Source organism: Acinonyx jubatus, chromosome X (assembly GCF_027475565.1).
Source record: "Acinonyx jubatus isolate Ajub_Pintada_27869175 chromosome X, VMU_Ajub_asm_v1.0, whole genome shotgun sequence".
NCBI classification, from domain to species: domain Eukaryota; kingdom Metazoa; phylum Chordata; class Mammalia; order Carnivora; family Felidae; genus Acinonyx; species Acinonyx jubatus.
In genome coordinates this window covers 108,875,595-108,889,508 of record NC_069389.1, presented here as the reverse complement: position 1 = coordinate 108,889,508, position 13,914 = coordinate 108,875,595, and the positions used below count along the sequence as shown (strand labels likewise).

The 13,914-nt window shown below is 46.7% G+C and overlaps 1 protein-coding gene across 1 annotated transcript; it reads left to right on the top strand.

Moving 5' to 3' along the window:
* The first annotated feature begins 3,190 nt into the window (after positions 1-3,190).
* Positions 3,191-11,619, top strand: LOC106985510 (integrator complex subunit 6-like). The gene is made up of 5 exons (XM_027054801.2): positions 3,191-3,321; positions 8,351-8,531; positions 10,182-10,304; positions 10,881-10,975; positions 11,357-11,619. The coding sequence occupies exons 2-5, from the start codon at positions 8,354-8,356 to the stop codon at positions 11,360-11,362; spliced, it is 402 nt and encodes a 133-aa protein (XP_026910602.1). The 5' UTR covers positions 3,191-3,321; positions 8,351-8,353; the 3' UTR covers positions 11,363-11,619.
* Positions 11,620-13,914: the final 2,295 nt, after the last annotated feature.

Genomic DNA, 13,914 nt, shown 5'->3' with positions numbered 1-13,914 from the left:
GGCCACCATAGAGCCTAGGTTCTTCCAAATGCAGAATAAGTCAGTTTGGGCGGTTGTTTTCTTTTTCTTTCTTTTTTTCTTTTTTTGAGTTGAGATTATTATACGAGGAAGGTCGGCCTATTCACAATCCTGGGTAGAAGGGCATAGGAATTGTTTTAGCCTTAGTAATTTGAGCCTGTAGCAATAAATGAGATAAAGAGAGGCTATTCTAGATCCTAGAACATAGTGATGCAAGATACAAAATTTCAGACCATATCTCATGAAGAGAAGCACATTTCCATGATCACTGTCTCTCCAAAGGGCCATCCACTTCAGCTGAAATTGGTACAGAGTAAACTTCCTGCCACCTGGTAGCTGGCTGATCACTCTGGAGACTGGTGGCATATCAGGGGCTCCATGTTGGCCCTGCTTCTGGCCCTCAGAAGATGGGGCACTCAGCAGTGGCTGTGGTGAGGTCAGCCTTGGTGAGTGGAGGCCCATGGTGCTGAACACAACCTCCATCCCTGCCACTTGGCCACTTAGTTCTTGACCCCCCTGGGTTCTGACATGGCTGCTGGGGAAGAGCCTGATGGATATTTACCAAATGGGTATGCTAGCCATCAGATTATTAAACTTCTGCTCTGCTAAGATTATTCTTTACTGACCAATCTCCTGAGACACATTTATCTTTACATTCTATGCTCATCTGGACACATCTATCCCCCCCACCCCTTCCTCACACCCCTTTGTCACAATTCTCTCATTGTGTTCCTTCAAAGTTCCTGACCATGCAGCCAATCAACTGGGCATAAAATACACATCAATATAGACTTATATCTTTGGCCATCTCTCCCTTCAATAAAAATGAATGACCAGGAGGCCAGCTCGACTTTCTGCCTTCTGGAAGGATTTCCTTGAACAAATTTCCTATAGAGTTGTCCCCTCTTGGCCTGTGTGGTAGGTGGGATTCTAAGTACGCCCCTTCAAGATTCCAGTCTTCTGGTTATTCAGTCTAACACTAATATGAGCACTGCTGTGGTGCGTTTTGCAGACATACAGAGGCAAAGTGTTGGAGCAAGCCAGGCAGTCTGGAAGTTAAAAGACCCTTATCAGACTGACAAGGGATACACTGTAAGAAAAACATGACATTGTGAAGTTTTCTTTTAATGTTTATGAAAAGGTTGACATTTCCTCAACTAGTCACGTTTTTACTAATTTACAAAGATTTAGCATACACAAAGGTGATGACATCGCATACACACATGTATGAATTTTTTATTTTCACAAGTTCATCAATGCTGGAGGACGTTCCAGTTATGACTTTCTTGTGATTTATTTAGTCCTTCCAGGACAAAAATTGTACCTTTTTCTTTCAAAATACTATCAAAGACTGGGGCACCTGGGTGGCTCAGTTGGTTGGGTGTCTGACTTCAGTTCAGGTCATGATCTTACAGTCTGTGAGTTCAAGCCCCACATCGAGCTCTGCACTGACAGCATAGAGCCTGGAGCCTACTTCAGATTCTGTCTCCCTCTCTCTCTATCCCTCCCCTGCTCGCACTCTGGCTCTCTCTCAAAAATAAAATAAAAACATAAAAAAGTTTTTTGAATAAAAAAAGAAATACAATCGAAGATGAGAATGTAAGGATTTAAATCTGAAACATCACTCAGCAACAAGGGTATTTGTTCATGTTTGGTTATGCAACTTAACAGCAAGGAAATTTCACATATGAAATTCCAAAGAATCCCTACCTGCAAGCTATCCACACAGGGGGAAATCTAACTAACTCTAGTAGCAGGTGCTATAATGAGGCTTAATGAAAATAGGGGATAGATAGATGATAGATTTCTTAAAGTCCTCATCATGGGTGGTTGTGCACAATTATATAGGCACCACGCATTAGTTTTCTTCCAGAGGAAAAGGACTTTGTGAATAATATAGTTTCATTTCTTGGGTTTATACTTAGATTGAAATGGAGTATGTAGGAAGAAGCACTTACAAAGTGGTGGAATAAAAACTTCTGAAAACCCACTGATGCAAAACGGCAATGAGAACACTGGCAAATGTTGTCAAGGTTTCAGCACTCTGGAATTAACCAACAGGGCTGCAAAACTCGGAACGATGTTTATGCAAGAAAACTGGCTAAATCGCAATGCTGACAGCAGACTTTGTGATGTTTTAAACTGCCCTCTTCCTAACCTCCTCTTTTCTGCTCCCCAGTAGCCTTGAAAATTGACTCACAGCTCCCGTTGCTCTGCGAGGCGGCAACCTAGCAGCCGCACTGAAGGGGAAGAAAGAGATTTAGAGCTTCCGCAAAGCTCCATTTCCAGACGGTTGTCACTATTCGAGGTGCCTGGTGACTGCCTGGAAAGCACTGCTGTCAGGACTGTGCTTAATTCCGCAGTCTGAGAGCTCCCTCTGTGTGCACAGCCCTGTTCACAACCTGATGCTCCTGTACCGAGTGTGGAAGAGAAGGGGTGATCCTGTTTTGATTTTATGAGCAATATTTCGTTTTTTAAAAAAAGTTTATTTATTTTGAGAGGGAGAGAGAGAGAGAAGAAGGGCAGAGATAGAAAGAGAGAGAATTCCCAAACAGGTTCCGCACCGTCAGCACTGAGCCCGACTCGGGGCTGGAACTCAGGAACCGCAAGATCATGACCTGAGCTCAACTCGGCCCTTAACAGACTGAGCCACCCAGGCGCCCCAATGAGCAACATTTCTAACTCTCCCCTAAGCGTAATGTGCAAAGCAGATTTGTGCTGGCACTTTTGTAGCAAAGGCTTTTAACTTTTTCTCACGAATATTTGCTGCATTTTATCACGTGTGGTCTTCATCTATTAGGATGATCATATCATCCTCCTCTTTTACTGTTAATACGGTGTGCCAGCTTTTGATTTATTCCCTCTCCGCTCCAAATTCACACTGTTAGCCTGCTGGATTGAAAAATGTTCTGGTTCCTTTAAGTTTTCCTGTGGCGTCAGTGACCGAGGTCTGTCTGTAGGGGGCGCCTGACACATGCTGGCGGGGGCGTGGGGGGTGGAAAGACGCGCTTCGTGGCGCTGGGGGACTGGCACAGCAGGCTCCTGGGGACCCGAGGCTTCTCCAGCACCAGGCTCTGCGCTGAGGAGCTACATCCGGGGTCTGCAGCTTGGCTTACACCCCCCCGGGAAAGTGATAATGTATCCGTCCTCCGGCCACACACGTGCCTGTGCACACCACTCCCAGAACCCTTAGAGGGCGCATTTCCAGCGACTCCCAGAGGGCGCATTTCTAGAAAGTTCCACGTGAGAGGCACCACAGCCTCACTGCCATTTTGCGGGTTACTGCCAGGCTCCGGGAACAAGGTCAGGATTTTAACACTCGGAGCGCGGATTCTTTTCCCTGGGAGCTCTCCCTGAACTCGGGAGGCGTGTCTCCCTTAGGTGCGGTACCTTGCTGGGTGATCTAGCTCAGCTCCGTGGAAACAGTTCCTTGGCTTCTGGTCTCAGCCCGGGGGTGGGCGGCGTTTCCCTGGGCAGCGGGTGTCGGCCAGTTTGGTGGTCAGAGAGACAGAGTTCCGCGAGGGGCTTTCCTCGTGGAACCGTCTCAGTGCTGGGGAGGGGACTCTTGTCCGGGGGCTTATGTCGGTCGTGAGTGGGGGTGGGGGTGTTTCCTGGCAGTGCACCCGAACCGTGCGAGGGCAGCGTTTCCTCGGGCGCGTTGCCTCAGCCCCCAGATTCCTGCCCACGAGGGCCACTGCCTCAGCCTGTGGGAGCCTCTCCTCGGGGCTTGGCTCAGCCTGAGGGGGCACTTTTCCCTGGGTGCTCTGTCTCAGCCACGATGGCGGTGGGCTTTGCTCGCGTCGGGCTGGTCCCCGGGCGGGGGGGACGCTCAGTCCTGGGGAGGCTTTCATGGGTGCTGTGTCACAGCCAGTGGGGGTGCTGTTCCTCGGGTGTTTAAGACTGGAGTGAAAGTCGCCCTCGGGGGCTCTGTGTGAGCCGTCGGGGAGACAACTTGACGTTGGGTCCTTTCTCGGCGCTGGCGGCTTGGGCTCTTTCTTGGTGCTCCCTCTGCTGCCATCTGGGGAGCTGAGACTGTTGTTGGAAAGGTCCATCTGTGCACAGAAGGGGGACTCCGCCTTGAGTGCTCCGACCCAGCCCTGGCTGAGGAGGCGTCCCTTCTGCAGTGGGGGGACTAGGCCCCGGCTGCTGTCTCAGCCGTGGCTGAGGAGCAGTGTGGGGCTCTGTCTCAGCCTTTGGGGGGAGGTCTTCGTTGGGTGCGCAAAGGCACTCCGGGGAGTTGTTCTTCCCATGGATGCTGTGTTGCAGCCTTGGGCACAGTAATTTGCCTTGAATTCTGGATCTAGTCTTGGGGGAGTTTCATCTCCCTTTTAAACTATCACCTGGGGCATCAAGCTGGGGACCTGGGTCCACAGTGTATGAGAGTTGGTTACGTTCCATACCACAAACACTTGGTGTACAGGCAGTCTTGAATCTCAGCCACCCTGCTGGGTGTGCAGGGGCCTCTCCTTAAGTCTAAATGTGCATTTTGTGCTGATTAGAGGTTGATTGGCCATCCGTGTGTGTGTGTTTTACGAGGTGCCTTTCCAGGTCTGTTAGCCACATTTCATTGAAATATTTGTGTTTTGCTAAATTGATTTGTAGCCCTACATATATTTCTATTTCTGTGTATATTTAAATATATCATTCTGAGTATCTTCTGCAGATCTGTTTTGCTTTGTCACCATCTCAATAGTGTCATTTTGATGAACAGATATTCTCAGTTCGATTAAGTGTTATTGAACAATCTCTTCTTTCTGATCAGTGCTTTTATTTTTTCAAAACCTTTCCTACTCTAAAGCCATGGAGGTAATGTCCTAAGTTTTGTTCCAGATTTCCTATTCATCTGATATCAATGTGGTGTGGATGGAACTTAGGTCAGAGAGGAGGCGCATTTCCCCGCAGGGACCGGGTGGACTTACCGAAGGGACCACAGTGGTTCGCGGGCCCCAGTGTCAGCCGTCTAGCAGCTGTCATTTCCGGATTGATTTCTAGACCCTCTAGGGTCTTGCACGGGTGTATCTGCCCACCCTTGCTCCAATCCCACGTGCTTGCCATGCTCCTCCTTTCCAGGAAGTCTGCTAGCTGGCGCCGTACCTCTTCCAACCTTCTTTCTCTGAAAGATTGTCTCAGCCCTTCCACGGTTTACTATCAGCTCACTAATTTCCCCAAAAGGAACAAGATGGAGTTTTGAAATTTGAAATAGAAAGTTATTTACATTTAAATATGATTGCAATAGTTATTCCTGGCAGAAATGACAATAATGACTTAATGAGTCTTGCAATCCATTAAAAAATGTATTTCTCTCCATTGCCTTGAGGCCTGAAACATCTCTCACTTGTGTTTGTGTTACGTATAGTTCTGTCGGACACCTGTCATTAGGTTTACTCCCTGGGTCTTGATGTTGTTGACACTGTTTGCAATGGTATTTTAATTTCCTTTTTCTAAATATTTTGGTTATTACAGAGAAGTAGATGTGGTTTTTGATTCTTCCTCCTGAATACAATAAATTGGCTGTTGTTCACATATCAACTCTAATTGTTTGTATCCTTTTGGATATTCCATGTACAGAAAAATGTCATCTGTGAATGACAGTTTTGCTTTTACCTTTGCACAATTTATACTTGTAATATTTTCTTGGCACCGTTGCAGTTTTTATGACCTCCATATATTTTTGAATAGATAGTAGACGTCCATGTCTGGTTTACAAACTTAGGTAGAAAATGTTTGGTATATCGTCATTAAGTATTATGTTTGCTATAGGATTTTGGGGGGTGAATACTCTCTATTAGGTTAAGGCAACTACCTTCTATTCTCAGTTGCTGATAATTTTTAAGCATCAGTAGCTTTTGAACTTGGAACCACCTATAAAATTAATAATGGAAACTTTCCTTGTTTTTTTTTTCTAAATACAATTGGACTGATCAAATTTTAAACCAATGTTGCCTTCATGAAATACACTACATCATAACATGATGCATATCTTTTATTTTTGTTTGCTAATCTTTTGTTTAGAATTTGTATATGTGTTTTCAGGAAAGGAATCTTGGCCAGTGGTTTTCCTTTCTTCTATGTCCTTGTTAGATGTTGGTGTCAGGTTTATACTTGCATCATAAAATGAGGTGGGAACTGGTCCAAGAGTTTATGTAACACTGATATTATTTCCCCCTAAATTCTGGGAGTACTCATCAGGGAAGCCTTCTGGATAGGAAGTTTTTGTTTATTTTTAATTTTTAATTTTTTAATTGTTTTTTAATTGGATAGGAGGTTTTTAAATTTTTTATTAATACTTTTACCAGATACAGGAGTTCTAAGATTTTGTCTTTCTTCTTTAGTAAAATTTTGGTAATCTTTATTTTTCCCTAAGTGTCTCTATTTTATCTCAGCTAATACAATGGAAGGTGCCAGGCAGGAGCCTTGAGAAAGCAAAGGAGGGGTGGTCCCTGGGTTGGCCTGGAATCAGGTTTGAGAACAGATCAGCTCCCTGTGCTGCTCAACCCTCATATGGTCACTTTACTCCAGGCCCTGACTGTGAACATTTTGAGTTCAAATGCAATGAAAGGTTTATATTCAAAGTTAAATGCAGTTAACATCTTGCAGTTCGAATGGTACTAAAGTAGTTTTCAGGGGATGACAGTTCTCAGGGAAAGGGATTCACACTCACCAGCATCACAAGAGATCTGCTGATAAACAAGCATGTCAATGGCAGGGTGACAGATGTAGTCGAGGTGATGGAAGTCGTGCTCAGCAGACTGACATGCTCTTCCCTAGTCACTCCTGTTCCTGGATTTCTTGACTGTGCTCCAATGCAGCGCGTGAGGCCTCACAGCAGGGATTTCGGTGACCTTCAGTTCTTGTTCTGGCCACTCTTGATGTGGCCACCCCCGCCTCATCTCAACACTTTATTCTTTTTTAATTTTTTAATGTTTTTATTTATTTTTTAGACAGAGAGAGACAGAGCAGGAGCAGGGGAGGGGCAGAGAGAGAGAGAGGGAGACGCAGAATCTGAAGCAGGCTCCAGGCTCGGAGCTGTCGGCACGGAGCCTGATGCGGGGCTCGAACCCACCAACTGCGAGATCATGACCTGAGCCGAAGTCGGACGCTCAAACGACTGAGCCACCCAGGCGCCCCTCAACACTTTTATAAGATGGTCTGTTCCGAGCAAAGGGATTTTCATGACCAGACGAAACTGAAGGCTGCATGCTAGCAACCCCTGGAGAAGGCATCAGTACTACCAAACCCTCCCACTGCTCCTGGGACTCTCTGGGCTCCATATCCCTTCTGACTCCACATCTTCTCTTCCTTACCTTGGCCCTGAGTTTTTGTCACAATTATAGCTCTGTGAAATACTGAATAAATTAGTATGAGTAGAGCATTTAGTAGAGTAGAGCATTTAGCTGGCTGGTATGAAATGCTCCATGAAAGTAATTTTCCCTTTTGTACTTCTCCTTAATGGGAACTGTCAATGATTCAGAAAAGGAATTTGTCCCCAGTTCGTTCCAATATGATGGGGCAAATTTGGGGGTTACCCTTAAATGAGAAGACCTTTCAGCTAGTCTGTCATACCAATATGTGCCAATTGATCTATGAACAATATTGAGAAGTGCCCATCACAGGCCTCCTAGATGGACACATTGGACTCTGTGCCATTGGACACGCGTGGATTAAAGATTTCCACCGCCTGTCCCCTCACCCTCGACGAGGGGCATTCTGTAAAGACTCGGCCAATATCGATAATGTTGTATTTAAATCAAATATGGAAAGGAAACTGAATTATTTCCCCTGAAAGGGTTGACACAGAATGTTATTTACTTTGTCAGCGAGGTAATCATGCATTTATTTAATTCTGGCTGAGGGGTTCGCATCCTGCAAGTGAGCTGATTCATCGTGTACAATGTTTGCCTTTGGACTACGCTTGTAGGATAGCTTCCTCCCAAGCTTCCTCCATTTTCTCCCTAGAGGGATGGAAAAGAGGCTGGGGCTCCTGAGAACGGAGTGTTTGTGGGGGCATGATAAACCTTGGCCCTTGAGAAAACTCACATTAACGATGGAGAGGCATGTTGTATGCACATATGTACAATGCAGCTTCAGCATGGTTGCATTTTTTTAAGTTTATTTGTTTATTTTGAGAGAGAGAGAGAGAGAGAGAACGAGAACCAGCAGGGGAGGGGCAGAGAGAATGAGAGGGAGAAACCCGAGCAGCCCTGGCTCAGGGCTCTGTCCCACGAACCGTGAGATCATGACCTGAGCTGATATCAAGGGTCTGAGCCACCCATGCACCCTAGTTTGGTTGCATTTTTGTCATTAATGGGCTATGTTTCTTGATGCTTCTCAGGAAATGATGACCGATAAAGCAGAGGAGTCTGCTGTTGGGCCCGAGAACCAAATGAAACGTCATGGAGAACCCATGACTTCTCCTCTGTGTAAGAGAAGACTGACCATGGCAATGCTGTCAGTGACGCCGGAAGGAGAGGGAGCATCCGAGGCCGGGGGCTCAGCCGTGTGTTTGGAAGATGGTGAGGATGCCTGTCCCCCACCCCCTTCCTGACCTGCCCCAGTGCAGCCTGGCCTCTGGCTCCTCCCTGCCAGGGAGCAGTTCCCTCAAGGTCACAGGCTTTGGGTGACGCTGCCCTTAATTTCTCATCCACATTAGGCACAGGTGTTCCCGCTCTCCTTCATGGAAACCTTCCTGGATTCCCAAGCTCTGCACTCAACTGGTTTCCTTCTCCTTATTGAATATTCCTTTTCTTTCATTCTTTTTTGAGTCTTCTGGCTCTCCTCTTAATATTGTACTCCTTCCTGGATCCTACCATCGGGATGTCCCTCTACCCACCGCCTCCTCACTCAGCAGGTCGCTGCACTAGCTTCTGACCTTACAGCCTGCTCTCCCACTTGACCCCCCTGACCCATCACCGCCCTGCAGCCCGACTGACCCCGTGCGCACGGAAATCTGATCCTGCCACGTCCATCATCCATCGCGAAACCCGCCACCAACTCCCCCGAGCACTCAGAACAGAATCGGAGCTCCCGACGCTGGTCTACACGCTCTGCAGGACCCGGGCCTGCCCTCCTCTCCTGCACGCGTCCTCTGGGTGTCCTCCTTGTTCTCTCTGCCTCTGTCCTTTGCTCCACGGCCCCGGCTCGTCCCCTCCTAGGGCCCTGCACTGGCCCTCAAGGCAGCCAGAAGTCCTCCTCACGTGCACAGGCCGCCCTGTCTCCTGCTCCACGGGTCACCTCCTCAGAGGGCCCTGCCCCACCGCGGATCCTGGAGGCACCCCCTCCTGCTCTCTGTCACATCCCTGATGTCTTCCTTCCTAACACGAGTTCAAACTGTATAACTCCCTTTACCCATTTTACACATACCGTCTGACTTCCCCATGAGGATGTAAGTTCCACAAGGGTAGGGATTGTTTCTGTCTGTCTCGTTCACTGCCGATCTCCCAGCATTTGGCTCAGTGCCTGGCACAGAGGAGGCTGAGTAAATGAGGGAGAGGTGTCAACATGATGTAGAAAATAATTCATCTTCCAAGACAGAAAAGACAGATGAGGAAGATCATTAACTGACTGGGAGTGTTAGTGATGGAGTGCCAATATCAGGCATGCTGACATCAAGTGGCACGTTCAGCTTTTTACCTTGTAAATGGCATCAAAGGGGCATTAAACCATGAGTGCCAGGGCCCTGTGAATGTTTGTTTACTGGTTGTACTGTCCAACTACATTTCTGTATGCACGCAGAGTGCCAAGAATGTAAGAGGCTTCTTTGTTCTGTTATTTTTCGTGAAGTCCAATTTTCAGGTCCGATACATAGATCCGGTGTATCCTCCTGCTATGACCTAAGAACTTGAGAGACTGTGGAGCACGTGGATGTCCATGCGGGGTCGTTGAAATGCCTGCCATTGCAGCTCCGCATTACACTTGGTTTCCAGATGCACCTGTCGTTCACAATATCCACAGCAGGCGAGGGAAAAGTGGTCGATCCCTACTGATAGCTTCTTGTCAAAATCCGTTCGCCCAGAGCCTATGAATATGGCAGGAGATGGTATTCTACACCAACCAATTGGACTCTCTGTCTCGTGACTTAACCCATCTCAGCAAAGGTGGGCCGAGTCACAAACCTGGTAGTAACGCACTGGCAGGAGGAATCATTACCATCCGTCTCTCTACAGATGATCCCAAGGTCACCGCCGTATCTGTGCTGGAAGAAGGGCCAGGGAAACTGCCAAAAACGATGGAAATCACTGCGGAAATGAAACATCAATTGAAGAAGGAAATTCAAAGATTTGGACAACGTAAGTAGAATAGGAATTTTCATAAGTGAAACCACAGGAAGTCTTTCTCATTCTATGAGTTCAAACTTTTTTTAAGTTTACTTATTTTGAGAAGGGGGGGCAGAGAGAGGCAGAGAGAGGCAGAGAGAGAATCCCGCAGCCTCTGCACTGACAGTGCCTGGTTGGATCTCATGACCTGTGGGGTTATGACCTAAGCTGAAATCAAGAGTTGGATGCTTAACCGACTAAGCCACCTAGGCGCCCCTCTCATTCTGTGATTTAGACTGGATTCCACAGAGCTCTTACGGCTTATCCTTTCCCAGAATTGGGTTTTCACATAATGTAAGACAGTTCCTCTTTATTGTGACTAAAATGTCTCAGTACTTTGTTCTTTTTTAATCTCTTAATTGTTTATTATTCATAAGGGTTCCATGGGTAGCTATGCTTCTGTGTCCGGACAGAAGCATGTAAAGCACAAGTACTATGTAACACTCTAGCCCTTGAATGATTGCTGAGGCAGCAGATACACCAAGATTGAGTTCTGCCTCTTCTTTCTACTTTAGAAATACTGACAGTTTTTTTTCTAAATATATCCAGAATATGATAGAGTCTTCAAACTGCTTGAAGGAGTGCAAGAACCTCTGGAATTGCGGCAAAAATTTTGTCGCATTTTGCAGGAGGAAGGCAACAAGGTGGGTACAGAGAGAAACTCCAGTATGTTTCACAGCAGGGCCCAGGGAGGTGCTGGGCAAAGGGTGGGGACAGGACTGCCTGGCTTTCTTAAACCCTGGCCCTCATTCAGAGTTCATGCTGTCTCTGTAGTTATTTAGATTGATATTATCTGATCTGCCTCATTCTTCCAAGCTCAATAAGACTTCTATTCACAACAGAATTTCAGGTGGGTGTGGACCATTGACCGACACTCTTTGTATTTCCTGGATTGTCTCTTACCATGAGGGTCCATTTTCTATTCCCATGTAGATTGGAAGCTTCTCTTTCTATTCTTCACAGAGTCTCCATAATTATGGGTTCTTGGATATCTTTTGGCTAGTGACTTGTTTCTTTGTTTTCAGATTTAAAAGACAAGACTTAATAAGCCACCTTGAGACAGTACTAGAAAAATTGGAATCAGACCAAATTCTCAACGAAGATAATCCCACCCCAAATTTATAATCCTACTAGTGAAATGATCAATAACAAACCAGAACAAGATGGCTGCCTTAGAATGGAACCCGATATTGTTGATGCCTCCTCACACGTTAGCTAAGACAATTGTCTTCTTGAGGCCAAGAAAAAGAGTTGGAACTTAAATGTTATAAATTTCTGTTATTAAAAGCTGGGCATTTTCCCTAAGTATTTGGTTTGAACAGACGATTTATTGTGTGTGTGTGTGTGTGTGTGTGTGTGTCTGTTTGCCTTCCCCCTGAAATGGGGGACCCCGTGAAGTCATCAGGTTGCACTGAATCCTATTCCTCAGCGATTTTTCAAAAATCGATGGGTGGGAAGGAAGATCCATTGGCAGAACCGTGGTGCAGCTACCTTTCCCTGAGGAAAGAGACCAAAATAATCAACCTGCCACCTGGTAGCTGACTGACCATGTGGGGGAATGGTGCCATATTGGGTTCTTGGTGTGGGTCTGTGTGACTGGCGCACAAAGAAGTCAGCAGTGTCTACACAACGACATCAGTCCTGGTGCGTGATGCCCCATTACTACTTGGAGGAAGAGGGGTGCATGTAAGGAGCTATGGGTGTGGTCCTGGGAGCTCAGAGTGGCCTCAACTGAGAGACATAAAGGAATTGGGGACCTCACTCCTACAACCTGAAGAAACTAGACCTGACAATGACCTGACAGGGCTTGGAAGCAGGTTTTCTCTCTTGAGTTTCCAGTTAATGACTCAGCATGGTCAACAACTTGACTTTAACTCCATGAGCCCCTGAGCAGAGAAACTCATAGTACCTGCCTGGAATTCTGAGCTATGAAACTGCTTGAGAATACATTTGTGTCATTTTGAGAAACCCAACATTCATGGACTTAGAAAATGCCTGATCTCCTGTCATGGATTTCCAGGCAGCATCACTTAGAAACAAGGATATTGCTTCTCGGGGCACATGCTCACGGAATTCACTAGGGTTATGACCTGCCTCATCATCCCCAAGCAGAAGTTTCAAAAAAAAATCATAGAAAAAATCATCTTTCAAAGCCTCAGTTTTGGTTCTGACTTGGAGATGGTACCTTGAAGGGCTGGGGCAATATAGTTTAGAGGCTGTCATGCTCTCCCTCATTTGCCAAGAGAGAGAGCTGTCCCTCCCGTAGGCGTGATCACGTCTTCCTTACTGAAGGGATGGCAATGTGAGGGGCTCCGCTCACTCCCACTCCCATGCATCCAGTAGCGAAATTTTGCTTCCTGTCCCCACAGCTTCAGGCTTCCCCGTACCAGAGGTCTTTTCCCAAAGGAGGACTGTTTTCCACCAGAGCCCCTACACTGACTCCACTGAAATGGAAACAGACACTGCCCGGCGGTCAGTCTGGATGCTCGTCTCTCCCCACCGTCAGGCAAACACGGGGCGCCTGCACAGGGTGGGGAGACGGAACCCGAGTGTTAAGGACACTGGCTCGCAACGACACAAGACACTGAGGAGGAATATGTCGGCGAGGTTTGGGTGTCTCCCGGTGCTCTCACGGTGCTGACTCCAGTCAAAGGAAGTTATAACAACTCACTTCAGTGAGGACATCTACTGGTCAGGTCCATCTGTAATTAAGGTGTGAGTCATCCCCTCAGGAGGAGCCCACTGACCCCTCAGGCTGAGACAGCTCTCAGGCAAAACGAAGAAGAAATGGCTAGTGGACAAGACAGTTATGAATGCCAGCTACAGGCCTGGGACCCGCGGAGGAACTAGGATGGAGTGTATCCTGATGGCTTAAGGGGGTTCCCTCAGCTTATTAAAAAAAAAAACTTTTTAATGTTTATTCATTTTTGAGAGAGAGAAAGAGAGAGACACACACACACACACACACACACACACACACACAGAGTGCAAGTGGGGGAGGGGCACAGAGAGGGAGACACAGGAACCGAAACAGGCTCCTGGTTCTGAACTGTCAGTACAGAGCCCGATGCGGGGCTTGAACTCATGAACTGTGAGATCGTGACCTGAGCCGAAGATGGTCCCTTAACCAACTGAGCCACTTGGATGCCCCATGGGGGTTCTCCCACTTTAGAGGGAAGACAAACACACACAAAAAATTTCCATTCAAACAAAACACTTAGGGCAAATGCCCAGCATTTACTAACAGAAACTTATTTCATTAAAGTTCTAATGATTTTTCTTAGCCTCAAGAAAACAATTTTCATAACTAACACATATGAAGAGGCATCAACAACACCGGGATCCACTCCAGGGCAGAGAGCTGCTTCTGGTTTCTCATGGATCATTTCATCAATAGGATTATAAATTTGGGTTGGGATTGTCTTCGTTGAGGTGGTCAGATTCTAGTTTTTCCAGTATGTTCTTAAGGTGGCTTATTAAGTCTTGTTTTTTGTAGCTGAAAATAAAGAGACAGGTCATTCACCAAAAGATATCCAAGAACCCATAATTTCGGGGGCTTTGGGGGAATAGAAAGAGAAGAAAG